The sequence below is a fragment of the Neurospora tetraspora genome (assembly GCF_033439725.1).
Source record: "Neurospora tetraspora strain CBS 560.94 chromosome Unknown B0H65scaffold_6, whole genome shotgun sequence".
Lineage (NCBI taxonomy): Eukaryota > Fungi > Ascomycota > Sordariomycetes > Sordariales > Sordariaceae > Neurospora > Neurospora tetraspora.
In genome coordinates this window covers 609,103-636,802 of record NW_026944388.1, presented here as the reverse complement: position 1 = coordinate 636,802, position 27,700 = coordinate 609,103, and the positions used below count along the sequence as shown (strand labels likewise).

Sequence of the window (27,700 nt, the reverse complement as noted above, 5' to 3'; positions counted from 1 at the left end):
TCCTCCATTTTTTTCACCCGCCCAGGATTTAACCCACCCGCGTCCCAACGTCTGGTCTTCCTTTCGATTTTGTCTTCGTGCCCTTGTTCTCCCCAAGTCCATCAACCACCAACCTTGATACCCTCCTTCTCTTTCTGCAACGCAGTCAACAAATCAGTCAAAATGCTTATTTACTCTGTGAGTACCTAACCTATAGCCTAGAGACATACACAAGCACACAATGTCGCATCCAATGTCGCATCCAAAGCGACGAGGACAACGCATCAGCATCAGCATCAGCATCAGCTGCTAACCCCGCTTCTTCTTTCGCAATACAGGATATCCTCACCGGCGACGAGATCATCTCGGACTCCTACGACCTCAAGGAGGTCGATGGCATCGCCTATGAGGCCGACTGCGCCATGATTGAGGAGGGCGCCGTCAACGTCGACATTGGTGCCAACGCCTCCGCCGAGGAGCAGGACGAGGCCCTCGAGGATACTTCCGTCAAGGTCAACAACATTGTCCACTCTTTCCGTCTCCAGAGCACCCAGTTCGACAAGAAGGGCTACCTCGTCTACCTTAAGGGTATGTTTATCTCCCCTTTCTACGCCACCCTCGGCGCACATGCTCTCGCGCGCGCATATCACCACACCACCCCATTCATACCATATACTAACACAAACCCCCCCACAACAGGCTACATGAAGGCCGTCAAGGCCGCCCTCCAGGAGCAGGGCAAGTCCGCTGAGGAGATCAAGGACTTCGAGACCAAGGCCGGCGCCTTCGCCAAGAACGTCATCCTCGCCAAGTTCAAGGACTGGGAGTTCTACACCGGCGAGTCCATGAACCCCGACGGCATGGTTGTCCTCCTCAACTACCGCGAGGACGGCACCACCCCTTACGTCGTCGTCTGGAAGCACGGCCTCAAGGAGACCAAGGTCTAAATTACGCGTTTGATGTTTCTTCTAGCGGCGCAATTTGGATCGTGGATCGGGCCTGTGGTTTTCGGGAAAAAAAAAATAAACAAAAAAGTTCTGAAACGATATCCCCCCCAAATTTCTTCTTCTTCTCGAGTTATGATATTGAACCATACGTACCAAAACATGATTTGATGACCTCTGAAAGTATCCTAAATACGCTTTTCGTACCAACTGTGGCATCTTCGTAGTTTGGATAGATAAACGCGCTACCTACCGGCTGTTGGCAAAACCGGTCAGCCCTCACGAGACAATCACGCCTCCAGATCACCCTCGATCTCGCCTAAAACGTTTGATAACGGACATGCCACTGAGATTATACACTACAACACGATAAGATGCCCGTCCTCAGCGGAGCCATTTTCCCTGTCCTTGTATGACGCTATCATGCATGTGCCTGAGATGTGTATCCTATCCTATCCTATCCTATCCTATCCTATCCTATCTTATCCTATCCGCCCCCCAAACGCCTACAGCCACAGACAACTTTGATCGACATGATCAACTTCCAGGCTTTGAGGGAATGATGATACACCCAGATTGCACAACTCGAAACTCGACCTTCAATTTTCACAAGATGCTGGAGAATACGACTATAATTATCAGATATACTATACTCATCGCGATTCGAAGCAACCCTCTCTCTCTCCTACCATAGGCAACCAAGCAACGTCTCTCTTCCCACCAGTCTTCGTTTCCGTATGACGCTATCATGCATGTGCCCGAACCGAGTGAGAACCTTTTGTGTCTGTCTATCCTATCCGTATCGGCGCTTTCATCCAAGTCTGTCTGCCTGCCGATACCTAGGAGCCTGAGCCTAATCAGACTGCCTGCCATCAAGGTCGCGTACTTATCTACGCGCGTATTCGCCCTATCCAACAACTCAAAACTTATACATTACGATCTTTCGGCCTAGATATCCTTGACCCTTGCCGTCATTAACAACCTCTCAAAAGGCAGGTCTCGTAGCAAGCGGAACCGGGGGCGGTGGCGGGGCATCCTGTTCCCCTTGTCCCGGAGCAGGAACAGGCGGCGCCATCAAAGCAGGTTTCTTCTTCGGCGGCGGAGGCGGAGGCGGCCTCTTTTTGGCCGCAGCCATTGCCGCCGCAGATGGACTTCCCGGCGCAACGCCCGTAGCAGATCCGATCGACTCGCTGTGCCCATGTCCATATGAAGTAGCACTCTCCGCCCTCCCCCTTGTCCCTACTGGCGGCGGCGGCGGCGGTGGCTGTGACGTCCCAGCACCACCATAACCACCAGCTCCTGTCGAACCACCACCACCACCAGAACCTCCAGAACCACCACCAAACCGATCCCTCAAACCCCCCACCGCCCCAACCGCCTTCCCTCCAAGACTCTGAGCCGTCTTCATCCCCGCCGCTATCTGATCCCCGTGTCTGGCGCGGAAGTTATTGATCGTACCACCGGCGGACTTGGCATCGCTGTAAGAGACCGAGCGAGGATCCTTGTGGAAGGCCGAAGCGGTTTTGAGGGCTTGTTGCTTTTGGGCCCAGGTTGTTCCTCCTCCTTCGGGGGCAGCAGTGGTACCTTCTTGATGGCCTGTTGAGGTAGGGGATACGCGAGAGGCGGGTGGTGGAGGGGGGAGGATTGGGCGATTTGAAGGGGGTGTGGGGGTTGTGGAGGTTGAGGTGGTGGAAGAGTCGGGAGGGAGAGAGTGGTAGGGTTGGGAGTAGGGTTGGGAAGTTGGATTGGGGGAAGAGCCGCCCGTGGTGAGTTTGGAGAAGCGGTTTTGGAGATTGGAGAATTGGGATTTGGCTTGGTCCGTCAAGCTTCCGGTGCCGCCGCCGGTAGAGCTGGTGGTGGTTGATCGGGCGGGACGGTTGATAGGGGTGTAAGGGGGTGGCGGCATTAGAGGAGTCTGGTTGGAGGTAGTTGCTGCAGCGCTCTTTTCGCTGCCGATACCGAAGCCGGGGACGTTGATGCCCGCTGCGCCGAGGCGGTTTACGGCGCCTTGGTTTAGGTAACCATCGCCTGCCTGTGGCGAGCCCGGAGAAGTTATAGGTGATCGAGGAGGTAGTCTGGGTGGCAGGCTCGGCGGTCCTCCGGCAGAAGGGCGAGGTGGCGGTGGAGGTCGGGCATCGGCTCCATCTCTGCGGCCGGGAGGGGGCGGTAAGTGTGCTGTTGATAGACCGGTGGTGTCTACTCGGTATGGTCTCGGAGGTGGCGGTGGCCCATCTTCCTCAACTCCTTCATACTGCTGTTGCTGTCCGTATTGCTGCGACTCGGCCGGATTCGTAGAGGTAGGCCGGGAGGGCGGGGGCGGCGGTGTCATGTCGCCGGTCCTGCGCTTGGGCGGAGGGGGGAAAGAGGCCGGGTCTCGTAGAGAGGAAATCGGGGTTGATTGATGGTTCGCATAACGTTCTCTCTGTTCGGCCAGGTGTTAGCAATCTATGTTGCCATGGCGGGGATGATGAGCTTACAGGATCTTCTCCGCGTCCAAGCAAGCCTTTCTGCATTCGTGAAGTCCGTCAGTATTTGGTCGGTGACATTCGACATGCATTACGCTTCATACCACTTGGCCTTTCAAGGACGTTCCCTCCTTCTCCGGATGCCATCCTTTCTTGAAGATCTCCTTGCCCTTGTCTTTGTAGCCCGCTAGTTCCGGCATGCTGGGCAGTATAGTCGATAGCGAAGTTGAAATGTTGTGTAAACCGTAACGGAGAAGCAAAGGAAACCTTCTAGAAGAATAATAGGTTCCTTCGACGCCGGCAATCAGGTAGCGTGGTGATCACCCGGCAGATGTCGATAGGGGGACGTTATCGCAGGAACGGGGTCGGCGTTCGTTCTTATCTTCCAGCGGGCACTTGCACAGGCAGTGATGTGACGTAGATCCCGGGGATCGTCAGCGGCTGACAGGGTCCCACATCAGCTGTGCCGCCTTGCTCTTCAGGCACCGCCGTTCGTCGGGTCCCGTCCTGTTCCAGCTGATCCCCGCGCGCCCTTGGCGTGTCACTGTCAATCGTCAATTCCACTTCCGCTCGGCAATCGCATTGCCGCCATCGCGTCTTCGAGTCGCGACGAGGACAACTCCGAGAGTTCAAAGTAAACAACCGAAAAATGGCCACAACAACAGATGCCGAGCTCCTAACAGAGCACTTTGGCTACCCCCCAGTCGTACGTACCCTCCAATTCTCTCAATTCAAATTCTCTCAATACTAACCCCGCGGCGCATCATCGCAGAGCTTACTCGACGACATCATCAACAGCATCAATATCCTCGCCGAGCGCGCCCTCAACAGCGTCGAACAAGGACTCCTCAACGCGCCCCCCGCCTCTCTCGGTTTCCGACCACCCACCCATGCCTCTTCTAAGTCAGGCAAGAAGCCCAAAAAGGGCGAAGAGGGTCTTCCCAACGCCGAGGAAGCGCACCGGCACGAGATCGAAAACGGCACGCACCAGCTCGAGACTTTACTGTGCGCCAGCATCGACCGCAACTTTGACAAGTTCGAGATCTACGTTATGCGCAACATCTTGTGCGTGAGGCCGGAAGACAGGGATTGGATACGATTGGGGCATTACGAGGGCTTGGATTTCTCTTCCCCGACATCGCAGGCGGTAGAGCAAAAGCCAACAATCGAAACCGTCACCCGCCTTCGTAGACGCCTGCAAGCGTCGCAGAAACTTAACGTCATGCTTCACGCCGAGAAGGCACGCAATGCGGCTTTGCTGGCTGAAGTCCGTCGTCTCGTCGGCGGCTCTCCCAAACAAATCAAATCCGAACGATCACAACAAGCACAAAACAGCGACAACACAGACACGGAAATGACCGACGCCCCCTCTACAGCCCCCACCACCCAAGACACAACCAAACCCCCCTTCGCCTTCCTAACCCAAAAGACCTCCATCCTCTCCACCTCCGACGCCTCCACCCCTCTCACCACCACCACCGCCTTCACATTAAGCCAACTCGACGCCCTCCGCTCTCTCTCCTCTTCTTTACGATCCCTGCTGCCCGCTCTTTCCCACCCCGTCCCTCCCACTTCCTCACCAGAACCCTCAGACGAAGCAGAACAAGACGAGGGAGCAGACAAGAAAAAGAAACAACCCTGGCGCCTCCAAAGACTAGAGTACATCGAGACAGCCACGCGCAAGCACCTGGAGCAAGTGAGGGGTCTGGAGTTGGGAGTTAATGGGGAGTTGAGGGATGGGACGGGGGACTATGAGGTGGTGGTGATTGATGGTGATGCAGGTGATGAGGGGACGGATGGGGCGAGGACAACGAAGAGGAGGAGGGTGGTGGAGAGGGAGGAGGTGGAAGCGTTGGAGGGGGTTTTGGGGAGTTTGGGAGGGGGAGATGTGGGTGGTGGTAGTAAGGAGACTGGGCAAGGTCAAGAGGAAGCGGGAGAGGGAGAGCAAAGGCAAAGTGAGGAGGGGGAAGAAGAGGAGGAATCAGCACAACCAGAAGGACAGAGAGAAGGAGAAGGGGAACCCGAAACCGAAACCGAAACACCGAGGCGAAGAGGGAGGAGTGCAAAAGGGAAAGCTAAAGATCAGGGGAATGGTGATGGGGAGAGGATGGATGAGTTCTAGGTGTTTTATACCAAGCATGTTGTTTTTATTTTATTGTATAAGCAGGTGTTTTGGGGTTTACGTTTTCCTAATGGAGGGTTTGGCTTCAGAAGGATATATCAATGGTCTATGAAAAAAGTTATGTGGAGATTATGATTGATGCGCTTGAGCCAATGATGCAATGCCAGTTCAAGTCTTCGTGGAAACCTAATTGATAACTGTCCCTCGAAAAGATGCTACATAGCCAAAACAAGGATATATGCAGTTGTTGTTATACAATATGTATACACATATAAACATTACACACCACCCCCATCTCCCTTCTCACCCCCCAATTCCCTCTGATCCGATCTCATGCGCCCTCTCAAACGCCTCCAGCAAATCATCCGACATCAACCCGCCCTTATACGCCAAATGCCAAAACCGGTGCTTCCAAAACCTCTCGTTCTTCATCCTCGCATGCCTCGCCTCCCGCTCCGCCGGCTCCTCCACGTCCCTGCTCGCCAGCACCTGGTCGGGCGTGACCGCCACTTTGATCGGGTTCAGCGCCGCCACCAGCTTGGCCGCGCTCTCCAGCATGCCCTGGCGGCGCAGCATGGCCGCCAGCAACTCGAACATGGCGTCCATGGTCAACTCGGTCATGCCGGCATTGAACACCTTCCAGAAGATCTCCTCGGCTTTTACGGGGTCGTTGGCCCGGCTGTAGCCCTTGATGACGCGCTCCCAGAAGATGTGGTCGATGTTTTCGTTCAGGTGCAGGCGGCGGTTGTCGATCAGGGCCGTCACGGCCTTGGTGTCGGGCGGATCGCGGCCAAAGTAGTGCTCGGCTAGCATGGTGTAGATGTGCGAGGTGAGCTCGAGCCCTTGGGACCAAATGTGCGCGAGCACGGCGTTGACGGCCGTCGTGGCCCGGTCGCCTTCTTGGAGTAGGAGGTAAATGGCCTTGGCGTAGATGATCATGTTCTCCATGACGCCGGAGCTTTCCATCATGCGCATCACTTCGCCGACCGTCGATGTGATCTCCTCGGGCGTCTGCCGGTGGAGGTTTTTGAGCGCCTTTTCGAGCAGGATGGTGAAGGTGGCGCCGTCGGGCTCGATCTCGGCCTGCTTCATGCTCTCGAGGAGGGCGACGGTCTCGTCGTACTTGTTGGTGCGCACCAGACGCTGCAGGAGCGTGTTGAAGGTGTAGATGTTGGGGCGGATGCCCTGTTTGGCCGCCCAGCGGAGCACGTCCGCGGCGAGGTCGTCCCGCTCAAGTCGGATGAGGGCGACGGCGGCGGCGTTGACGGGCTCGATGGATGGCTTGACGGCTTGCTTGGGGTATTTAACTTGGTTTTTCCACTTGTCGGCCATCTCGTCGAGCGCCTTAAGCCCCTCGGTAACGGCTCCGTTATTGATTAGCCCGCTTATCCTCGCCGTCCAGACGACCGAGTCCAGTTGTATTCCGGAGGCTATCAGTCTTTCCCAGATGGTCTTGATACCGCTAACGTTGTGGGACATGGTAGCGCCTTGAAGCATGGAGGTCCAAGTCTCAATAGTCGGCTTTATGCCAGCCTTTTCCATTTTGTTCCAGACATCGATGGACATTTGGGGCCGCCGCAATGCCATGAAGCCATATATAAATTTGTCGAAGATCTTTGCGTTTTCATGGTAGGACCGCAGCTTGGACGGATCAGGGGACTCTTCTTCGCCCCAAAGCTGAATCCAGGCTGAATATAACAGTCCCAAGTTTTTCTTGAGTATAGCTTGTTCAACGGTCGCCTTGATTTGAAGTATTGGATGTACCTGCCGAGCAGAGCGGTTTAGAGTGCTTGTCAGAAAAGAACCCAGGTGTGACTGCGTCTTGATGTATGCGTGTAGCATGGGGTATCGTCTCGTAACCGGATCAAAGTCGGTAGGTTTTAGGGTCGTAACCACGGCCAATATCTTGCCCATGACCTCCAAAAAGGGACCTGCTTCTTTGGCTGCTAGACGTGAGCACCTGACAGGGTCAGTCAGTAAAGTATATGAGCCAAAAGCTGCCCAGGTCGATATGTGAAGCGCATTCTCGCTACTTCCGTGACTGCCCAAGGTGTTGTGCATTATACGTTCGAGGCCCCTGAATCCTTCAGAGAATTGCTCCTTGGTGTGCACTTTCGCATTTGCTTTGGACCCACTCGCCGGTCGGAGGTCCTTTACTATGGTGCGAGGCAACCGATGCTTGGTAAAGTGTTTCCACGTGGCGGCGAGATCGAAGAGGACGAGATCACGGCGTGCCATTGCACTTTCGTACTCGTTAATTTTGGTGTAACGGTCAGGAGATGGGTTGATGCGGTAGACCGACTCGATCATCTCAATGATGAGAGGAGACCAGTATATAGGATCGAAGGCGTCGAGTTCGAGCATGATTTCGGTGATATGGGCCGTCAATGGGAGCTCGGGCGCGTGGACGTTTCCCGTCTTTTCGATCAAGATGCGAGGCAGCAGCAGGTCGCGTATGGAGCGCAAGACGGGTTTCGGGACTTTGCGAGTTGGTATTGCCGAGATGGCCTTGATCAAGGGATAGATCTCTTTTTTGAAGAACTTGAAGGCGTTGGCGCAGGACGAGTTGTTGTCTTTGATCTTGGCGTCCATCCGGCCTCCCAAGGCCAACAAGTCAATATCGGAAATGGTGATGTCGCTAGGTTGAGGCACATCGTGGACTATGTCGTTGAACATGGCTACCAGTTGAGAACCCTCGCCGTGGCCGTCTGACGGATGAGCAGAAGCATGGCTGCGGTTGAATCTGGTCTTGGTAGGTGCCTTCCATGCTCCATCTCTTCTGTGTTGCGGCGCCGTTTGCCTCTGTTGCTGTGACTGCGCAGGGGATCCGACTTCTTGGTGGACTTGGGCGGCGTTATTGGGGGCTGCAGTGGTATAGCTGTAGGTGGAACGACATGATGGCGACTGCGATGGTGGCTGGCGAGGAGCTCGCGGACGGCCGGCGGCTTGAGTCGCGACGAGGAGCTGAGTACGACATCTCAGGCAGACGTGGCCCAGGTCCCTCATGGTCTGTGGCAAACGAGTGTGTGAAGCTGATGTCCTCAGTTGGTGATGTCGTGGACGAAGGAGTGGACACGCAGTTGTGGAGGAGTCGAGGAGAGGAGCTGGCGCCGGGGCGCGGAGACGGGGGAGAAGTGGAACTTGTCGAACTCGGCTCCTGAATTTCTTGGGGAAGCGGAACTCGATGCGGGACACTTCCCCTCCCGATGTGGAGGAAGCCCCACGCAACCCCGACCACGGCATCGACTGTTAAGAAGGGTTAGGGTTGAAAGTGTGTTTCTGCTCTGGGTAATCCTCCAGGTTGGGGTCTCCTTGCCGTCTGAAATGGAGTTTCGAGTTGCTGTTGGTACGTCATGGCTCTGTTGTCCAGCAGCCGTGTTAGCGAATGTTTACCTCTCGTCCAGTATAATCGATTACTCAATGCGGAGACAGGCAGACCTCCAGGTTTCATTATGGGCGCACGCCACGACGCAGGTCTTCTCTTCACTCGACCAGCCAGCCATTCACCTATCAACCTGTCGACTCACCATCATGGGTCGTGATTCGGATCGACTGTACCTCTAAATCCTATAAGAACAACCATCCACCCCGTCTTCCCCAAGCTTTATTACCTCCTAGACCTCCATCCATATCGGCCCCCTTCTGCTACACCTACGACCCCATATCTTGACGACCTAGACATCCTAACCTCCTAACCTACTTCCCACCATGACCTCTCTCACTCCCCGTCCTCCCTACACCGACCATGAGCTCAAGAAGCTCTACCCATCCGGCCTCCAGCTCCAACAAGTCCAGATCCTCATGCGCCACGGCGAACGCACCCCCGTAACCGCCCGCTTCCAAAACGCCGGTCTCAAGCCCTTCTGGCCCTACTGCGCCAGCGTCCGCCAGATGAAGTCGATAATGCTCGACTTAAACGGCGAGAACAGACCCAAGGACCCGGTAATGCCAACTAGCGGAAACGCCCCCTGGCACACGGTCGAATGGAAGCGGCGTCTCGAGACCTTTGGCCCCAACGACGAGCCCGTGGTAGCCAAAGGGCCCGGCCACGAACTCGACGACGTCTGCGACTTCGGCATGCTGACGGACCTCGGCCGCCAGTCCACCTCGCGACTAGGCATGCGCCTCCGCAAGCTCTACGTCGACCGCCTCGGCTTTTTACCCGAAACCATCAGCTCCACGGACGACTTCTATCTGCGGTCGACTAATGTGCCCCGCGCGCTCGAGTCCATGCATCAGACCTTCCAGGCTTTGTACCCGCCCTCGACGCGCGAACCCGATCCGGAGACGGGCAAGTTTCCCGTGCCCACCGTGCTGACCCGGGGTCCCGGTGACGAGACGCTGTACCCTAACGACGGCAACTGTCGACGCTTTGCAGCCCTCTCAAGAGCCTTCGCCCAGCGCGCGGCAGACAGGTGGAACGCCACCGAGGACATGAAATACCTGAATAAAGTCTACGGCAAGTGGATGCCGGCTAACAGCCCGCGCGTTGCCGTTGACTCACGCCCGCGTCTGTCGGGCATCATGGACACCGTGAACGCCAGTCTGGCTCATGGTCCGCACACTCGGCTGCCGGAGGAGTTCTACGATTACAAGGCCCGCGAAATCTTGGAGAGGATTGCCAGTGACGAGTGGTTTGCGGGCTTCAACGAGTCGCGCGAGTATCGCATGTTGGGAATGGGTGGGTTGTTGGGCGACATTGTTGAGAGAATGGTTAGTCGTGCCGAGCGCACGAAGAATTCCTCAAATCCCGTCAACACCAAATCAGATACCTCCGACCCCTCAGCCTCCGACATCAAGTTCGGTCTCTCGGGGTGTCACGACACCACGCTGGCGGGAATGCTCGCCAGTCTAGGCGCGCACGACAGCAGCAGCTGGCCGCCCTTCACTAGCCACATTGCCATTGAGCTATTCCGTAAGGCGGATAGCAACTCTCCTTCAGACCACATCTCGGCAGTAGTAACACCAGCAAAACGCGGCTGGTGGGAGTCCATGTTCCCCGGCAGCGCTGTTTCATCATCCAACCAGCAACAAGCCTCGGGCATCCGTAGAAAACCCTCCGAGTACCTAACTTCGTCGGAAAGATCCAAGCTGGACGGATACTACGTTCGCATGCGGTACAACGACGAGCCGGTGACGATTCCGGGGTGCAAGGCGCCGGGGAACCATTTGGAGGGGGACGAATCCTTTTGCACTTTGGTACGTTGTTTGTTATCCTTATCATTTTCCCGCATTTTCCCCCTTTTTGTGTGTGTGTGTGTTTAACTTGGACTTGGGACCCCTTATGATTTGGACCCCTTTATGTCCAGTGTTCCCCTGCCAAGTCGTTACTTCCCGTTAGTTACCACTTGTGTTACTATGTTACGAGAGAGTTATATGCTAACGTCGCATGAGTAAAATGACACAGACCGCCTTCAAATCAATAGTCGACAAATTCACCCCCCAAGATTGGAAGCAGCAGTGCCGAATGAACTTGGGCCAGCCGGCTACGCCTCCTAGTGGTGAGCCTGAGTGGGCTGGTCATCCTTGAGTTTTTGATCAATCAGGGTTGAGCAGGAGTTCTAGAGAACTCTTACTAGAGTGGAAGAAGAGTTGAAAGAGTTGAAGAGATAGATCCCTACACTTGAGTCGGTTCAAAGAGACTTCTTGGGATCATTGATTGGTTACGCTTAGAGATCTCCGACAAGGAGGAAAACAACAAAAAGACTGGAAGCAGCGTTATCAGTCAGGTGCGGGCACGAGGAGGGAAGGAAGGAATGGCATTGAGAAGATTGAGGAGATTGAGAAACAACGAGAGAGGAGACGAGACGAGACGAGACAAGCAATCGGTAAGTAACGAATGAATGGTAATGGTAATGATAATGACCTTCAGAAAGGGAAAACAATGAATGGAACAATGGGAAAGAGGATGGATGGTTGAAGAAATGGTGCTTATAGACTTGAATTTCACCTACACACTCACCGTACCTGCTTACGCTTGGTTTACTTACTTGGTGATAGATACACAAAGAGAAAAAAAGCGTCCTATACCTATACCTACCTGTACCTAGATTTGGTTTCAGTCCTACAGGTTCTGTTTCCTTTAACAGTTTGTGAGTTGTGCCAACCAAGGTGGTTGGAATAAGACGATGGATATGATATGTTTACAACTGGGTGTTTCGTATTTCGAGCGTGTTATTTTCAACTCGACTTATCTCTAGCCAGCCGGTGTACATAAGTCAGTGAGGGCACTATACTCTCTCTCTCTCTCTCTTACTTATTTCACATTCCCATCTCGACCGATCCCGACGACCCATTTCGATCTATTTACTCCTATTTATTACCCAGTTAGTCAGTCAGACAGACACTCCGTCGAGACACCTACCTGCCTACCTGCCTACACCCCTTCCTACTGTTTACTACTTCTACTACTACTACCCTTACCCGCTGTTCTAACCCGCTCTTCTTCTGCTCTGTTCTCTCTCTCTTCTACTCTAAACTATCCAGGCAATCTGAGCAGCTACCTCTACGCTGCACCAACCGCAACTGTCTAGGTGAGTAGTGGCTCTGGGGGTATGTATCTCTTATAAGAAAGGCCGAGTGAGCCATGAGCCAGGAAAGCCGACCGAAGATGACATCAACCGCCTCAATGGAAGAAGCAGTAAGATAAGCCAGAGGGTACTTAGCAAAAACATCAAGCATCAATAACGGAGACAGAGAGTGTACCAAAGCGGCCCTCCATAACGCAGAGCAAAGTAGAACCAGCTTTGTGTGATGAAACGTGTGATGATTCCTTCATATAGACTTCCGCTTCTTCTGTGACTGAATCCAATCCAACAACAAAAAACATAACATAAACAACGAAGCAAGTATGAGAGAAAAAGGACCAAAACATGAATGGAAGGAAAGAAAAAAATTACAACAGGATATTTCAATCTTCATTTTCTTTCCGAAACCCATCTTCCCTTGCCATCCCTTCCCTTCCAATTCCTTCCCCTGCAGTGACCTTCGTAAATGGCTCGCGAACGATTCGTATACACACACTCCTAGCTCATTCATTTGTTGCAAGTGTAATAAAACCGCCTGCCTGCCTGCCTGCCTGCCTATCCATTTGTATAGTATTTCCCTTTGTCGCTGATCCCAAATGCTTAATCATGTAGTATCTCTCTCTCTTTGCGAATGCACAACACAACACAACCCCCGACACCGTATATTACCCTACTGATCGATTCGAGAAGCTTCAAAAGTTTTTATCACATCGACATTGACGCCCAGAGAGATCTTAGTTAGCGACCTCCTCCTCAACCCACTGATTAAGGTTTCCCTGAATGGCCAAACCAAATCCGGCACCCATACCGCCGTAGCTGGCCTGGTATTGGTGCCCACGCCTTTCGCCGTTACCCTCATTGCTACCATGAAGGCTGTTGGGGCTGGTACCGCCGTTCTCGAAGCCAGGGGCAAGGACGGGCAAGCTCACAGCCCGGTTGTGCGAAGAACGTCCGGGAGCAAGCAGACCGTTCATCGTGGGGGCGCCAGAGCCGTTGGACATGAAGCCATTGACGTTCGAGATGCTGGCAGACTGCTGGTGGCCGGACATGGAAGGACCCTGAGGAACCTCTAGGCTCATGCCGAGCTGCTCGTTAGGCGAGGATGAGGCGGTGCCGAAGAGGGCGGCCTGGTAAGGGGCAAGAGACTGCTGGTGGGCCTGCTGGTGATGCTGAGCCTGCTGACTGACGTGGTTAAGGTACATGGTCAATGGGTTGTGCTGGCTGAACAGGGCAGGGAGACCCGGAGCACCGTTGGAAGTAGGCGAGTTTCCGTTCTGGCTGGCACCGTTCACCTGGGGCGAGGGTACCTGGTTGTCGCGGGAATTGTTCTGCTGCTGCATCTGACGGGGCGGGTTGCCGCAGCGGTCCTTGCCAAAGTTCACCTTGAACTTCCTGTACTCCTCCTTGGACCGGACGGCCTCGATAGCCTTGATGGCGTTGGCGATGTTGGTAAAGTTCACAAACGCGCAGCTCTTCTCACGAAGCGTGTTGACGAGCTCGATCTCGCCATACTCGGAGAAGTCCTGCCTCAAGCGATCCTCGGTCCACGTCTCGTCAAGGTTGCCGATGTAGACGTTACGAGAAGCGCCACCGCTGACAGCCAGAGCAATCGCGGGGGGGAGAGCGCCGGAGTGCTTGCCCCAGCCAATCTTCAACCGGCGGTTGTGGATCATCAAGCCCTGGAGGTTGCTCAAGGCGAAGAAGGAAGCGGCCGCAGTAGGGTCGATGAAGGTAACGAAGCAAATGTGCTTATCGGGGATGTAGCGAATGTGGTGCAACAGACCTCCACGGACGACATTGCAGATCTCCTCGATGGTAGTCTCGGGGTGGATGTTGCCGAGGTAGATGGTGCGGTTTCCAAGGTTGTTAAGACCGCCAGCGGTAGTAGCGACGGCGGCGGCAGCGACGGACTGCTGAGCCAGGGCGCTAGAAATCAAATCACGATCCGCACCACTGAGCATGTGCGCATAACCCGGTGAGATGCCAAGGTACTGAGCGGCGTTCTGCTGCTGGGTCTTGGAGACGTAGGCGCATCTGTCCTTGCCATAGTACACACGGCGCGGAGCCGCCCACTTTTGCTCCTGGGGAAGCTGGGCAACGGCCTTGATAGCATTGGCAATGGACAAGAAGTGCACAAAGGCAATGTTCTTCTCCTTGACAATCTTGACGGTGTCAATGGCGCCGAACTTTCCAAGGTCCTCGCGCAGCTCCTCCTCTGCGACCTCCTCAGGCAGGTTGCCAAGGTAAACGTTGCGAGAGGCTCCAGACTGCTGAACAGCGAGAGCGACCGAGGTAGGAACCTGCGAAGGCTTGCCCCAGCCAATCTTGATATCCTGCCCCTTGATGCAGAGCTTTTTCAAGATGGCATCAGAGTGGAAATGCGTGGCGGAGCTCGCGTCCAAGAAAGAAATGAAAGCGCAGTTCTTGTCCGGGAGCAACCGCACGGACTCGATCTGACCGCTGCGAACATGTCCAAGAATCTCCTCAGCAGAGGTGTCAGGGGGAATGTTGCCAAGGTAAACGGTACGGCTGGTACCGGTAACCATGCCTGGGCCCATGTTGACCGGAGACTGCGGCTGGACAGGCATCTGCATCTGCGCCATGTTGTTGTAAGAAGCCGTGGGCGACTGAGGGGCGTAGAACTGAGGGGCGCCGTAAGCGGAGGGTGAAACGATGGGCTGGTACATCTGGGGGGAGATGTGTTGCTGGACCGGGCTGGCGGCGCCGTTCTGCGACTGGTAACCCTGCTGCTGCTGCTGTTGGAAGGCAGGAATGCTCTGGAATTGGGGGCTAGCGAAGCCAGCGGGGGTGCCCGGCTGGAAGGGGCTCCCGACGAGAAGGGTAGAGGGCAGCAAAGGAGTGAACTGCATGTCGAAGGCGGTACCGGGGCTGGTCAGATCGGCACCGTTGTGGTTGTGGTGAGAGTTCTGCTGCTGCATGGGCTGCGTGTTGATCGAAGGAATGTTGCCGCGGCGGGGGTGCCTTTCAGCGAAGCCGGAGATGTTGGAAGTGAAGGCGCCGTGGGAGAAGCCGGTGTCGCTGTTGGAAGGCTTGGAGGCATGGCCGAAGCGGCCCTGGCCGTTGTGCCCACCCTGGTGACCTGAATAGTCCTGCATCCCGAGAAGGTGCGCCGGGACAGAAGAGTCCCGAGTGAGGTGAGATATAACCGCCGTCTTGAAGGATTAAACGTGCCCCTGGTAAAGGCACGACCGAGAAGAATATACGGAATGAAACCTGTCACCGTGGTGCTCCGCAACGCTGGCGAAACAAAAGGTATTCGAAGTGTCGCGGTTATGTATTGTCGAAGCCCCGAACTGAAGCAAAGGGGCAAGCCGGATTCAGAGAAAGAAACGGTCGAGTGCCAAGGCAGCCGGGAGAGGTCGAGGACGACGGCGGCCGGATTGGTTTTGTTCTCGTCTCTTTGGAGCAAAGACAATTGCTTCGCGGCAGGGGGGCCGAAAGGGGTTGGTCGATTCGGGGAGGGGATCGATCCTAGCGTGTCGAAGCCGAACAAAGGAAGATTTTGTATAGAGCTATTAAATATCGCTATCGTAATCGACCAATCTCTGTCTCTCTTTCTCTCTCCAAGCGAATGTCGAGTAAAGGCGAGGTGGTAAATCTTCACACCGTGGCAGAAGAAGCGAACCGGGGGAAATCGAGTCGAGAACGGAGACTTGGATCTTGTCGGGGGGTTCGTTTCGTCCCGAGGGGAAGAAGTGAAGTGTTGTATAGGGTGTAATTAGCAAGACGATACTTGGCAACGAGTGTTTGTCGAAGGAAGAGCAAAGCTTGCAAAAAAGGGCGAGGCACTCCAGAAGTCGGAGTGGATCGAGACCTTGGTTGGTTTTTGCAAGGCTACGGGGCCCCAGAAGTGGAAGACTGAAGAAGCGGTCTCTCCTAAAAAAGAAAGCCACAAGAACGGAAGAGACCAAGTTCTAGGGAGGTACGGGGAAAAAGGAGGAGGAAGAGGATTGACGGAAGCGAGGGAAAGTGATCAATCCAAGAGATAAAAAGGAAATCCTGAAGAGTAAAAAGACTAGTATGCAAAGGGGAAGAGACAGACTGGAACACTTGATGGGGGTGAGAAAGGGTCCAAGTCAAGCAAATGGATTAAGGTCCAGGAACAGACGGGCGTGATTGGTGCTTTCTGGCAGATGGATGGGGACCAAGGGAGTGAAGGTGGATTCGGTGTCTGCTCCTTTGGTCTGGCTCGGCAGGCCAGTTTAATTGCCCACCACGCACGTCAATTGCAAGCAGGCGCCATGCTGAGATCCCCTGTCCATCAAGAGGCATGTATCTTTTGGCACGTGTAACAAGCAGAAGTGACTTGTCATCTGTTAGTCAGTTTACCCAGCGGTCAACACCCGTGCTTGCATTGTGCTTGGTATGTTCGAGACTTGAACCCTTTGGTTTCTTCCTGACTGCAACTTGAACTATTTGTAGGAACCTTGGTGTTTTAGTCCAATGGATTGAAGTTGGCCGCATATATTTTACCCCGAATGTTGGATGTCAGGACTTGTCAACTTTCAAAATGCAATGCTATGCGCATGTCACTCGCGCCTTGATATCCTCAGTACAGCGCAGTGCAGCGCATGTCAGTGCCATCCGTTCGGTCTCAATCGACATGACCGTCCAGATACTCCACTCTCCACCTCAACACGCCTCAAAAAGCAATGGGTAGCAACGGGAAATGCCATGGACCATCGTGGACATCGTGGACCTTGGAAGACAAAAGGTTCGAATATGTATCTAGTTTGTTCAAGTTCCTGTTCCATTAATTCGGTTGCCTGACCCCCTTTTCCGTCCAGTCCATTTACGACTTGTTGTTACTCCACCCGCTTGTCCCCTCCCTTTGGCTGCGGCTACGAGACGCCAAAAAAGGGGTACACAGTTGACGTTGCATTCCCCTCGATTTCCCCTTCTTGGAACGGGCCTGTACCTGTCGGCCAGCCATGCTTTTCTAACACACGCATGCGAGTCTATACATAACTGCACTCCGCCAGCCTTGTCTGCGCGCCATTCATCACTCGCACCCGCACGCCGCACGCGAGTCCAATGGGTTCCGGATCCAATACCCGCGGGGCCGCGGATCGAGGGACCGCCGTGGACCGTGGACCGTGGACCGTGGGCCGCCGGTGGACTGCGGATTGCGGATGAACAGCCAACCAACGAACCACTGGAAGTGCCCGGTTCATCGTACACATTTTCACGGACGACCAACGCTTTTACCAACGACTGTATACCTACCTACCCGTGTAGTTCATCCCGAGGCTTGATACTACACGTGTACTACGGGTACCTGTCAAGGGACAGGAGAATATCCCGCCTGCGCTCCGCAATCGCAATCGCAATCGGAATCGCAATCCCCTCCGGCGAGCGGATCGATCCGGAAATTTGAAATTTGACTCCAGACTTCCACCCAAACCTTGTCTACATATCCACCATAGTCCACCACCACCATGGGGAAACTGTGTTGGGTTGTGTGGTTTGTGCAATGCCGTCAAAATTTATCCATCGCCTACCCGCAGCTTTTATATCTTGCTTGCGGCAAGTTCTGTCCCGTAGTGACGGTATTGGACAGGGGAATGGAATTGATGATGGTGATGGGAGTACAGGATATGTGATTTCGAATTACAACCGAGGACATCCAAACCTCAACGTCCACGTCTAGAGACCTTCACTCCCCGATTAGTCCATCCATCTTCATCCAAGTCAGGCGTTCAAATCGAAATTCACAACCCGAGCCTCGCCCGAACGCCCAAGCCAATGCCAAGACCAATCCCAATCCTCCTTACCTAGACTCGCCCATGAACAGAAAAGCCGAGACCTTTTCAGGCATGGGTAGTTGGGCGCAAGGTCTCGTTTTTTTTCGTTATTAACAAGCTAGGTACTTAAGACGGTGTCCGAATCGCCGCACCGTGTTTCTTCTCATCAACATCCTGGCCGTCTATCACCGACCCTTTCCTCCATCGATGGAAAGCGCAAAAAGGGAACTACATCTATCTATTTCTGGAATACTGTCTTTTGTTCTTCATTCACATTCCCACCACTTTTCCACCTGTACTTCTCTACTTGTCAGCCCGCCGGCTAGTCAGACGGTCGATTTTGTAGACCTGACGAGTATATATTAATAGCAGCTTAGCCCAAAAAAGTGATGTTAGGGTGTTAGTGCTTTTAGCGAGCGGTCCCCATACACAACACTATCTGCACTAACATTCATCCATTCCAATTGCGCACGAACTTGTGTGTCCGCCAAAGAAATTGTTAGACCTAACATTTAAATGTGCATTTCTGTTAGTGCACTTGCAACTCCTCATTCCACCTCGATTTGCACCTCCATTTGCACCTCTATTTGCATTTTCATTTATGCATCCAAGAACCTTTCACGCCCTTTAATTCCCTTTTTTCCCAATTATACCTTTATTTACACCATTAACATTTCGATTTCGAGGCAAAGTTTTCTCCCTGCCTTTTAGCTAAGGTACCTACGCTGCAGCCCAGTATCCAACATCTACACGGGCCACAACCCAACCCAGGATCCATCCAGCCTTTTATCACCCCGGGGAAGGTCTGCTGCCTCCCCGAACACTACCTTAGTTATCTCATCAACTGATATAAAGCAAATAAACATGCGCTTATATAAACCCATCGGTGGTCCGGTACGGTAGTCCAAGTCCGCGACCGACCGACCGACTTGTATCGGGGAGCAAGCAGTATCAAGATCTCGTCCGTCACCCACGGCGGTTCAGCAGTAAGTTACCGATCACCATCTCACTGTCTCCCGTCTTCACATGCTTCACTGTCGAGAAGGACTGTGAAGTCCTGCGCGGTTCTGTCAGCGCATGGCGAGCAAAGTAGAGGACGCTCGCTCGGCCGCTCGAGTCGAGTTCGCATTTGGCGCAAGTACATGCACTGATGTGCCTCAGTTGCTTCCTCGCTTCGTTCAGTTCAGCAAATGTTATAAATCATATTAGGTACTGCTTGCTCCTACCTATGTAGGTTTACCGTATAAACTCGCCAAACTGGCAAAAAGCTATCCCTCTTTGAGCGCCCGACAGTAAGCACCACAAGCAGCATACATCTGTACATATGCCCGCTCTGTTAGTGAAAGCTCTATAATATTGCCCACCACTATCTTGCCTGCGTTTCAATGTACAGGACTGGACTTGCACCGTACAGTCCCGTCAGTACTATGTGGCAAAAAGAGGTTTTTGGGGCATTAGCTTTTTGCCAGTTTGGCGAGTTTATACGGTATATCCAGCCTCGGTGAGCTTCGATGAGGCCCTCGGCTGGGGAGAAAGAAACCTGCCTGCCTCTTTACCCACGACGCCTTCCTGCTTACCTCTAGAGTTAGACATGAACATCATCACCCTGGACCGCGGCGGTGAGAACTGAGAACAGAGAAGAAGAAGAAGCATGAGGCAACTGAACTTTCCAACCTCAAGGGTTAGGTATTTTGGTTAAACGAACCGGTTGCGGGCGGTCCCAGATCTCACATTCTCATCTCATCTGATCTGCTTCTCATCGTCATGCTTCATTACTATATGTATGTACGTTGTACGTTTGTCGCTTTTTGGCAGCTGACACCAGGTCTTCTTTCTCCGCTTTCAGACCTGCCTGTCAGGCCTTTCTTTTCAAGCTATGCATGCAACTCCGGACTCCTCGCGCCGGATGTGATGTTGAAACAAACAAACAGGCTTGGGAGGGAGGGCATTCAAGATGAGTGCTTCACGTAGCGTAGGTAGGTCAAGTTTGTACGCAGGTCCGACCTAACAAGGCAAATCTGCCCACATACCTGTACATACATAAAACCAAATCGAATTAAGATTGTGTGTGGTGGCTAGACCTGACGGACTTAACTTTGCGAAGCACTGGAACAACAACAACAACAACAACAACAACAACAACAACAACAACAACAACAACAACAACAACAACAACAACAACAACAACAACAACAACAACAACAACAACAACAACAACAACAACAACAACAACAACAACAAGATAAAGATAAAGAGCAAGAGTGAGGTGTAAGATAGATAGTGAGGTACGGTACGGACTATGGAGGGTGGGTACGTTGTGAAGAAGAGCGCTCGTCTGATGACGGGATGTGGTTTGGTTGATGGTGATACCTTTGACACTTGACACTTGACACTTTGAAAGTTTGACACTTGACATTTAACAACTGCAAGTCCCAGCTGCCTGCATGGTCTTGATCTTGATCGGTGCATACATTATGCCGCGCTTTTCATCATCCTGCCGGCGCGGCTGGGCTGAGCGCGGTTCGGAAAGATGAGTTGGCCATACCTACCTATTGGGTTAAAACTGGAAAAATCCCCAAATCCCGTCCATCTGCTTTTTCTTTCCAACTTTCCGCCAACTTTTTTTTTCCGCGGTGACTTTCTTTTGCGTCTTCCCCGCGAAGCGAGCCCGGGTTCCCAAGGTTCGAAGATCGGAGGTCCGAGTGTAACACCGGGGCCGGGGCCCGAGGTCTAGGTGGTGTCTGGAAGCTCAGGGGTAAAAACACTCCAGATACAAACATGGAACACGTATTGAGTTGCTCCCAAAATCGAAAAGCTTCAATGATTAACAAAAACTTCTAGGTCCGTAAATATTCGCTATAAACCTCGTGCACCAGACTCCACGCGTTCTTTAGGATCCTTTTTAGTTTTTCTCCTGACATCTCTACTTCTCTTCGTCTTTCTCATTGTTCTCTTTCCGTTTTGCTTGTTCATGTTGTTGCCCATGACAGTAGCAGCAGCAGTAGTGATAGACGCCCTGCGCTTTTTCTTCTGCTGCTGGTGCTTTGAACAACAACCACAACTCTTCTTCTTCTCCACCACCACGACCACCACCGCTACCTCCTCCTCATCCGTCTTCTTCTTATCCTCAACCTCATCCCCAGCTGTAACCCCACTCCAAGTCGTCACTAACAACATCTAAGGCTTGCAACGGCCCATGAAGCGGGGGTACAAGCAAGTCGTGCGGACGGAGTGCTGGTTGGCCATCCAGGCGAGGAAACGCTCGAGACCGAGACCGTAGCCGCCGTGGGGGGAGGTGCCGTACTTGCGCTGGTCGGTGTACCAGAAGTAGGGCTCGTGACTGATGTCGTTCTTCTTGTAGGCCTCGATCAGCTCGTCGTAGTCATCCATACGCATGGAGCCACCGACGATTTCGCCGACGCCGGGCACTAGAAATACTTGTCAGCTTGGGGACATAACCTTGGATAAGAGCAAGGGGAATACTCACTAAGAACATCGACGGACTCGGTAACGCGGAGATCGTTGGGATCCTTCTTCATGTAGAAGGCCTTGATCTCGACGGGGAAGTGGGTGAGAAGGATGGGGCGGTTGATGATATCAGTCATCCTGCGCTCAGCAGCCTCGGCGATATCGTCACCGAAGACGTGGGGGTTACCCTCCTCGTTGAGGATAGGGGGATCCTGCTTGTTGAGCCACTCAATGGCCTCCTCGTACTTCATGCGGAGGAACTTCTCGGGCTTCTTGAAGTCGGGGTTCAGGACCTTGAGATAGCCAGCGGCGGTCTCGTCGTTGAGAACACGGTCGACGACCTTGGAGATGATCTCCTCAAGATGGTCGAGAAGGTCGCTGAACTCGATAAAGTCCAACTCGGCCTCGACGTGGGTGTACTCGGACAAGTGGCGACGGGTAAGAGACTTCTCGGCACGGAAAGACTTCTCAATGCAGTAGACCTGGCCCATGGAGGCAAGGACGGTCTCGAGGTACAGCTGGGAGGACTGGGTGAGATAGGCCTCCTCGCCGTAGTAGTCGTACTTGAAGAGGGTAGAACCACCCTCGACCTGGGTCTGGACCATGGCCGGGGGAGAGACCTTGCGGAACTCGAGCTCACGGTAGGTATCGACGAAGGCCAGCTCGACGAACTCACGGAGCTTCATGAGAGCAGAGGCGTTCTCGCCACGGAGGACCAAGTGCCTGTTGTCAAGCATGGCAGCGTCCCAAGCATCCTGGTCACGGGAGACCTTGTTGGTGATGGCGTCGAGGTCGCTGGGGGCGTGGCCGAGGACCTTGTAGTAGTCGACCTGGAGCTCGCGGCCATCGGGGGCAGTGGCACCGGCAGGGAGCTTCTTGAGCTCACCGTAGAGGACAAGGGCGGTCTCCTGGGCGAACAAGAGAGCGTCGTAGTTCTTGGTGAGGTCGCCGGCGGGCAGGACGCACTGGAGGAAGCCGTAGCCGTCCTTGAGGGTAAGGAAGGTGGCGTGCTTCTGGGCACGGAGACGGTGGATGCGGCCGTAGACCTTGACGCGGGTGCCCTTCTTGGACTCGTCGCCGAGCTCGATGGACTTGTTGTTGAGACGGATGCGGACAGCCTCGGGCAGGGAAGGATCTTCCTTGAGAACGATCTTCTTGGCATCCTCAAGGTTCTTGAGGCGCTGCTGGCGCTCCTCCTCCTCCTTCTTGAGAGCCTCCTTCTCCTTCTGCAGCTTCTTCTTGTACTGGTCAACGCGGCCGACGGCCTTCTTCATGGCGCTCTTGGCAGCCTCCTCCCATGTTGGGCCATCGGTCGAGCCCTCCTTGGGGGCGGCCTTGGTGAGGTATGTGGGCGCGGGCTTATCGAGGTTCTGGATGAGGGCGTGGTACAGCGACTGGTAGGGCTTGGCCTCGGAGCCATCGGCGGACTCGTCGTCCTTGCCGGCGACCGTGTCGATGTAGACCTTGGCGTCGCTTTTTGTGCGATCGGCGAGCTCTTGTGGTGTCGCCATTTTGGAAACTGAACTGTCTTGTCGCGCAAAGACAAAGTTGCGCGGCGGAAGTGGATGCAGTGTCTGCGATAAAAGTGAATGGGGACGGGACGGGTGGGGGATGGGATGGTGGGGTTATCGCACGCGGGGCAGAAGGGGTCGCTGTTAGCGCTGTGGGCAGTAACGGGGAGCGACGTTGGTGACTCACCCCTTCCCTATCCCTTGTGTTGTCTAGAACACCAGACGGAACATCGCCGCAAATTACGACCAAAGATAACGGGGGACCGTGTACACCATTCGCGATAACAGCCCATCTTCATCCCTCGGCATGGCTCACCAAGACGCCCAAGCATGACTCCTCTCACTCAATGGCATTACTTTCCAGGTCTCGGCACTCAATGGCATTACTTTCCAGGTCTCGGCACTCAATGGCACAAATTGAAACATGTGGCCGAACATCCGGGTGTTTATGATTCATCCGGTGTCAGAGGATGACATGGAAACAAAATCCAGACAAATCTCCGTTATCAGACGAAGGTCTGACCGCTGGTGCTACGTGAGTCAGCTGCGTCGGTTTTAGTCCAACTCCCTTCTATTCTCACCGTTCCTCAGGGGAATGACTCCTGTGGGAAGGGGTGACTCTCAACAACTCCCGGCTATACGAACTGTCTTATCGCCATGGGCCTCGGCAGTCACCACGGGAGCTACAGAACACGAAGTCCGGGAGAACTGAACAGTCAAGGCGGAAGGAAACCCATGATGACGGATCAAAGCTCATCATGACCCTCACCAGCCTTACCATCCTCAGCCCTCTCCCGAGTCTCCTCAGTCTCCCCATCTCTCAATCCCCTCTTAACCATCCCCGTCAAAACCTCATAAACAACCTGCGCAGCCGCCAACGCCGTCTCCTCCCCTCTCCCTTGATACGCCGGACTAACCTCCACCACATCGGCACCCACCACATTCAGCACATCCACCAACCCTCTCAGTATCCTTATCAACTCCCTAGTCGTCCAACCTCCCGGCTCCGGCGTGCCCGTGCCCGGAGCGAAAGCCGGATCAAGCACATCAATGTCGATACTCAAATACACCGGGTCCGGATCGGGGTCGTTCAGATCAAACTGATCCATGATGGCAGCTATGACGCCTGCGGGACCGCCGAGGTCGTCGATGTCGTCTGCTGAGATGCGCAGCCAGTTCTGCGAGGAGTCGTCGACGAAATCGGAGGGGTCGGTGCCGGAGAGGCGGGTGCGGAGGCCGGCGTGGATGTTAGAGGCGGAAGAACTGTTGGACAGGAGACCTTCCTGCCCGGCGAGCCAGAACATGGAGCCGTGGTTGAAGTGGGACTGCGTGGAGGGCCAGGCGGAAGGGTATTTGGCTGGGTGCCAGGTGTCGAGGTGGGCTTTTTTTTTGTGGTCGTTGTCAGCTTTTCGATCCAGCCCAGATTACCCAGAGGGGGGCAACGTAAGTGTTGAAGCAAGTGAAGAGACGTGAAAAACTAACCATCAAAATGCACAACCCTCACCTCCCTCCCATATACCTTCTTCAACGCTCTCAACGCCGGCAGCGCCAAGCTGTGATCACCGCCGAGAGTAATCAACTTTGGTTTCCCCTTCGAAGTCTGCGGACTTCTCGACCCAAGCTCCAAAAAAGCCTCAGTCATCTGCTCCAGCGCCACAGCATTATCAAACGGCGTGATAGGAATATCACCACAATCAATGATGGTCGCCCAGCTCGCGTACGGGTTGATGCCTGCGCGGGGGTTGAAGCCGCGGAAGGAGGTTTGTCTGCTTGATGCTTGGCGGATGGCGCGGGGGCCGAAGCGGGCGCCTTTTTGTTGACGTTGGTTGCTGTTGTTAGCTTGACTGGTTTGGATCAAGGTAAGGTAGATGAGGTGAGGTAGATTAGGTAGGTGAACAGTGGAAAGTGTCCCCAAGCAGTGAAAGGAGAGGAGTGGTAGGTCACCAACCAGGCCGATAAGAAGTCGCCGTATCAAACGGCGCTCCAATAATCCCAATATCGAACTTCTCGCTAGGTGTAGTCAGACACTTGACGTGCTTGAGGTGGGCGAAGGTGTTTATGCCTGAGAATGACCACTATTTTTTCCAAGTATCTTCCATATTAGCTTTGGCCGGGCAGCCATGTTAGGTTTCCCAGTGAACCTTGAATCGCGGTACTTACATCCGTCCCCCATTTTCTTTCCAGCTCTTTCAGTTCGGCTAGCTCTTCGGGTTTTATTGTCCATTGCTTGTTATCACCACTTTGTCCATGGTCCTGGCATGTTTGGACCAGTTGGCTTCCAATAGCCAGTAGAATAGCTGCCGAGGAGAGTGAGGTTATCCTCATGATGTTGATTTCCTTTGGATTTAAAAAATATGACAGTTATGCGAGAGTCGTCTTAGAGGAGAACAAAAGCAGAAGCAGAAGCAAAATCAGAAAGAATCGGGTGCCTCGATTCACTTACTCGCTCACTCATATATCCCTCTCCAATAGCAGATAAGTAGAGGAGGTTAATGAGGGGAAGATTGGCATAACGTTCCATTGCTACCTTTAGCGGGGATAATCGGTCATGAGATGACCGTATAGTGACATAGAGTGACATGGTAGATAGATAGAGATAGAGATCGAGATATCTTATCATATCATATCAGTTGCAGTTTCATCAACATTAGTCACTCACGTAAATCCCATTGCTTTGGTAAGTTGTCCGGCAGAGTCGAAGCTAGGTACTTTACTTTATCAACTAACAGGCCATCGTTTTCACTCTTCCATTCTCCTACAACTCTTCTACTCTTCTTCTCATCCTCTCTTCACTCTTCCATTCTCTCTCCCTCTCTTGCTCTCTACCCTTCTCTATCCACCTGACTAGCAGCCTCACCAACAACCCTAACCAACACCCTTACATACCCCCACCCCCAGGACCCTTAGCACGCCTTCGCCTTAACAGCCGCTTTCTCCCTCCTCTTCCTCGCTCTCCTTACTTCGATTTCCACCTGCGCCATCTCCGCGTTAACCGTCACCAGCCGCGGAATGATTTGCTCAACCGCTTGGATTGCCTGGGTCTGGGCTTGGCGGAGAGGAAGAGGGGTGAGGAGGCCGAACCAGCGGAGGGGGTCGTTGCGAATTTTCTTGATTTTGTTTGCCTTGTCCTCGGGTGTATCGCTGTCATCGTTGGGGTTTGAGGGGGTTCCGGAGGCTTTGTCGGGGGATGTTGTTGTTGTTGTGTCGGCTCTTTGAGTGACATCCTCCTCAGCTTCCTTACCCACCACCACTTCTTCCGCATCCGTTTCCTCCTTCTTCCCAGTTTCCCCCTCCTTCGCATTCTTGTTATTCTGCTTCTTCGCATTCACATCCACATCCACATCCACATCCACCTCTTCTTCCTTCTCTTTCACCACCACCTCGTTTCCCTCCTCATCAACCTTCACAACCCTAAACTCCACCATTGCCTTTTCCTCATCCTCACCCCCACCCCCACGCTCATCTTCCTTGTCCCCTTTCCCTGCCCCCCCAACCCTCACCCTCCTACTAGCGACCATCCTCTCATCAAAGTACTCCTTCCCGTACCTCACTCCCCGCTCAGCAGCGAAGTTCGCTCGCGCCAGGCTCTGGTACATGCCGGCCTGCAGGCTGGAGAGCGAGGAGCGGAGGGTGGTGTACTCGTCTAGAAGGTGGAGGTAGCGGGTCAGGAGAGCGTCGATTTGGGCGTTGTAGTCTTCTGCGGAGGATTGGGAGGCGGAAGAGGGGTTGGAGGCGGCATCTTGAAGGGGGAGGGGGTTAGTGGATGAGGGAGAGGTGGTGGTGGTGGTGGTGGTGGTGGTGGTGATGGTGGTCATTTTGGATGTGGATGTGACGCGCGAGGTTTTGATGGGAGTGGTGGGTGAGTTAGTTGATGAATCTGGTGGTCCGTGTTGGGTGATGAGCCGGGCTCGATTCGATGATGCTCCTGCTCCCTAGCCGGACTAAATAGAGGTCTTGTATGACGTAGTCTTGCCCCGTTCCCTCTATCCTTCGATGGGGTTGATCCCGAACCTTATCGTGATTATCGGGATCGCAACAGATAGGTAAGGTAGCTCTGGTCTTGAGATTGACAGTGTCAACCTGTTAAGCCGAGTGTTACCGGCCGTTGTTTTGTGTTTTGGTTGCTTTGGTTCGTTACGGTTGTGTTTTTGGAAGATTCGTCCAAGTTCTGCTTGTGTTGTGTTGTCCGTGAAACCAGAGTTCAGTTGTGTCCCTTGAAGCGTTGTTGGCTCGGTGAGGTCTCCGGCTCGGGCTCACCGCGGTGAGAGTTGTACGTACCTTCCCCAATTGTTCATGAACCAAAGATTATGCGGATATTTTTCTCGTGCGATTCGACAACATCTCGAAGGTGCGACGGATGGCTTCCTCTGGGTGAAGAGTATCCACCTCATTTGATGAACATTATAATTGAGACAAACATATGATAAATTGTACACTCCATGTTTCACACGTTTCCAAAATAGCAGCGTGGGCAATGCACCACCCACTGCACCTCGCGGCAACGGCTCCTTACATGATTGTTAACCCTTACCCTAACCCCTGTGTTGGAAGTTGGTTCGTGGCGTTCTCGCAGTCTCCGGTCTTTTACACAGGCGCATATGAAAATATTCAAAACGGATTGTTTCTGGCTGAAACCCCGAAACCACATGGCATTGATCGGCTCTTGTGTGCCATGTTTCTCGTGGTGTTGACCCGTTTAAAGCGTTCCCTTTCCGGGTTGGCGGCTGTTTCAGGGTCATGGAGCTGAGGCTATCAAGGACCCCGAACTGTGACCCCGATTGCTGTCGTGCATGACATCTGATGAATGATATTAGTTTCTGATTAGATCTGGGGCCGAGGGAGATCGACGCTCAGGGTACTGTATGTATCGTCAAGTCCGTTGATACAAACAAGAAAAAAAAAAGTTTCAAGGTGACGGT

At 53.6% G+C, this 27,700-nt stretch overlaps 10 protein-coding genes across 10 annotated transcripts; 4 read left to right on the top strand and 6 right to left on the bottom strand.

The window, feature by feature from the left end:
- Window positions 1-60: 60 nt before the first annotated feature.
- B0H65DRAFT_471552 (translationally-controlled tumor protein) lies at window positions 61-1,332 on the top strand. The gene is made up of 3 exons (XM_062827107.1): window positions 61-177; window positions 318-567; window positions 679-1,332. Exons 1-3 carry the CDS (start codon window positions 163-165, stop codon window positions 924-926), a joined length of 513 nt encoding a protein of 170 aa, XP_062679122.1. The 5' UTR covers window positions 61-162; the 3' UTR covers window positions 927-1,332.
- Window positions 1,333-1,762: 430 nt separating this feature from the next.
- On the bottom strand, window positions 1,763-3,770 carry B0H65DRAFT_251478 (uncharacterized protein). The gene is made up of 3 exons (XM_062822471.1): window positions 3,493-3,770; window positions 3,401-3,430; window positions 1,763-3,345 (listed from the first exon to the last, which is right to left on the bottom strand). Exons 1-3 carry the CDS (start codon window positions 3,586-3,588, stop codon window positions 1,909-1,911), a joined length of 1,563 nt encoding a protein of 520 aa, XP_062679121.1. The 5' UTR covers window positions 3,589-3,770; the 3' UTR covers window positions 1,763-1,908.
- A 140-nt stretch (window positions 3,771-3,910) lies between these two features.
- B0H65DRAFT_251468 (Mis12 protein-domain-containing protein) lies at window positions 3,911-5,662 on the top strand. Its single transcript, XM_062822470.1, has 2 exons — window positions 3,911-4,094; window positions 4,161-5,662. Exons 1-2 carry the CDS (start codon window positions 4,038-4,040, stop codon window positions 5,508-5,510), a joined length of 1,407 nt encoding a protein of 468 aa, XP_062679120.1. The 5' UTR covers window positions 3,911-4,037; the 3' UTR covers window positions 5,511-5,662.
- Window positions 5,662-8,685, bottom strand: B0H65DRAFT_251465 (uncharacterized protein). The gene has a single exon (XM_062822469.1). It carries the CDS (start codon window positions 8,514-8,516, stop codon window positions 5,814-5,816), a length of 2,703 nt encoding a protein of 900 aa, XP_062679119.1. The 5' UTR covers window positions 8,517-8,685; the 3' UTR covers window positions 5,662-5,813.
- A 450-nt stretch (window positions 8,686-9,135) lies between these two features.
- Window positions 9,136-11,219, top strand: B0H65DRAFT_251444 (histidine phosphatase superfamily). Its single transcript, XM_062822468.1, has 2 exons — window positions 9,136-10,709; window positions 10,918-11,219. The coding sequence occupies exons 1-2, from the start codon at window positions 9,219-9,221 to the stop codon at window positions 11,038-11,040; spliced, it is 1,614 nt and encodes a 537-aa protein (XP_062679118.1). The 5' UTR covers window positions 9,136-9,218; the 3' UTR covers window positions 11,041-11,219.
- A 1,480-nt stretch (window positions 11,220-12,699) lies between these two features.
- Window positions 12,700-15,613, bottom strand: B0H65DRAFT_251399 (negative regulator of differentiation 1). Its single transcript, XM_062822467.1, has one exon. The coding sequence runs from the start codon at window positions 15,151-15,153 to the stop codon at window positions 12,772-12,774; it is 2,382 nt and encodes a 793-aa protein (XP_062679117.1). The 5' UTR covers window positions 15,154-15,613; the 3' UTR covers window positions 12,700-12,771.
- Window positions 15,614-16,453: 840 nt separating this feature from the next.
- On the top strand, window positions 16,454-17,722 carry B0H65DRAFT_251395 (uncharacterized protein). Its single transcript, XM_062822466.1, has 2 exons — window positions 16,454-16,772; window positions 16,846-17,722. Exons 1-2 carry the CDS (start codon window positions 16,544-16,546, stop codon window positions 17,433-17,435), a joined length of 819 nt encoding a protein of 272 aa, XP_062679116.1. The 5' UTR covers window positions 16,454-16,543; the 3' UTR covers window positions 17,436-17,722.
- Window positions 17,723-20,572: 2,850 nt separating this feature from the next.
- Window positions 20,573-23,154, bottom strand: B0H65DRAFT_251348 (asparaginyl-tRNA synthetase). Its single transcript, XM_062822465.1, has 3 exons — window positions 21,290-23,154; window positions 20,902-21,230; window positions 20,573-20,874 (listed from the first exon to the last, which is right to left on the bottom strand). The coding sequence occupies exons 1-2, from the start codon at window positions 22,779-22,781 to the stop codon at window positions 20,980-20,982; spliced, it is 1,743 nt and encodes a 580-aa protein (XP_062679115.1). The 5' UTR covers window positions 22,782-23,154; the 3' UTR covers window positions 20,573-20,874; window positions 20,902-20,979.
- Window positions 23,155-23,527: 373 nt separating this feature from the next.
- Window positions 23,528-25,106, bottom strand: B0H65DRAFT_550660 (Arginase/deacetylase; the record flags this gene model as incomplete). Its single annotated transcript, XM_062829755.1, has 4 exons — window positions 23,528-24,162; window positions 24,264-24,590; window positions 24,730-24,856; window positions 24,942-25,106. The coding sequence occupies 4 exons, from the start codon at window positions 25,104-25,106 to the stop codon at window positions 23,528-23,530; spliced, it is 1,254 nt and encodes a 417-aa protein (XP_062679114.1).
- A 550-nt stretch (window positions 25,107-25,656) lies between these two features.
- B0H65DRAFT_251289 (uncharacterized protein) lies at window positions 25,657-26,898 on the bottom strand. The gene has a single exon (XM_062822464.1). It carries the CDS (start codon window positions 26,594-26,596, stop codon window positions 25,685-25,687), a length of 912 nt encoding a protein of 303 aa, XP_062679113.1. The 5' UTR covers window positions 26,597-26,898; the 3' UTR covers window positions 25,657-25,684.
- Window positions 26,899-27,700: the final 802 nt, after the last annotated feature.

Bases quoted from the DNA above. Each gene is read 5' to 3' on its own strand.
- B0H65DRAFT_251289 (XM_062822464.1), bottom strand. From the start codon at position 26,596: ATGACCACCATCACCACCACCACCACCACCACCACCACCACCTCTCCC.
- B0H65DRAFT_471552 (XM_062827107.1), top strand. The intron at 568-678 runs GTATGTTTATCT...CCCCCACAACAG, and splicing joins CTACCTCGTCTACCTTAAGG to GCTACATGAAGGCCGTCAAG.
- B0H65DRAFT_251444 (XM_062822468.1), top strand. From the start codon at position 9,219: ATGACCTCTCTCACTCCCCGTCCTCCCTACACCGACCATGAGCTCAAG. The intron at 10,710-10,917 runs GTACGTTGTTTG...AAAATGACACAG, and splicing joins ACGAATCCTTTTGCACTTTG to ACCGCCTTCAAATCAATAGT.
- B0H65DRAFT_251465 (XM_062822469.1), bottom strand. From the start codon at position 8,516: ATGAGGGACCTGGGCCACGTCTGCCTGAGATGTCGTACTCAGCTCCTC.
- B0H65DRAFT_251395 (XM_062822466.1), top strand. From the start codon at position 16,544: ATGTCAGGACTTGTCAACTTTCAAAATGCAATGCTATGCGCATGTCAC. The intron at 16,773-16,845 runs GTTCGAATATGT...TTTTCCGTCCAG, and splicing joins TGGACCTTGGAAGACAAAAG to TCCATTTACGACTTGTTGTT.
- B0H65DRAFT_251348 (XM_062822465.1), bottom strand. From the start codon at position 22,781: ATGGCGACACCACAAGAGCTCGCCGATCGCACAAAAAGCGACGCCAAG. The intron at 21,231-21,289 runs GTGAGTATTCCC...AAGTATTTCTAG, and splicing joins CGAGTCCGTCGATGTTCTTA to TGCCCGGCGTCGGCGAAATC.
- B0H65DRAFT_251468 (XM_062822470.1), top strand. From the start codon at position 4,038: ATGGCCACAACAACAGATGCCGAGCTCCTAACAGAGCACTTTGGCTAC. The intron at 4,095-4,160 runs GTACGTACCCTC...GCATCATCGCAG, and splicing joins ACTTTGGCTACCCCCCAGTC to AGCTTACTCGACGACATCAT.
- B0H65DRAFT_251478 (XM_062822471.1), bottom strand. From the start codon at position 3,588: ATGCCGGAACTAGCGGGCTACAAAGACAAGGGCAAGGAGATCTTCAAG. The intron at 3,431-3,492 runs GTATGAAGCGTA...TCACGAATGCAG, and splicing joins CGTCCTTGAAAGGCCAAGTG to AAAGGCTTGCTTGGACGCGG. The intron at 3,346-3,400 runs GTAAGCTCATCA...CTGGCCGAACAG, and splicing joins TTGGACGCGGAGAAGATCCT to AGAGAACGTTATGCGAACCA.
- B0H65DRAFT_251399 (XM_062822467.1), bottom strand. From the start codon at position 15,153: ATGCAGGACTATTCAGGTCACCAGGGTGGGCACAACGGCCAGGGCCGC.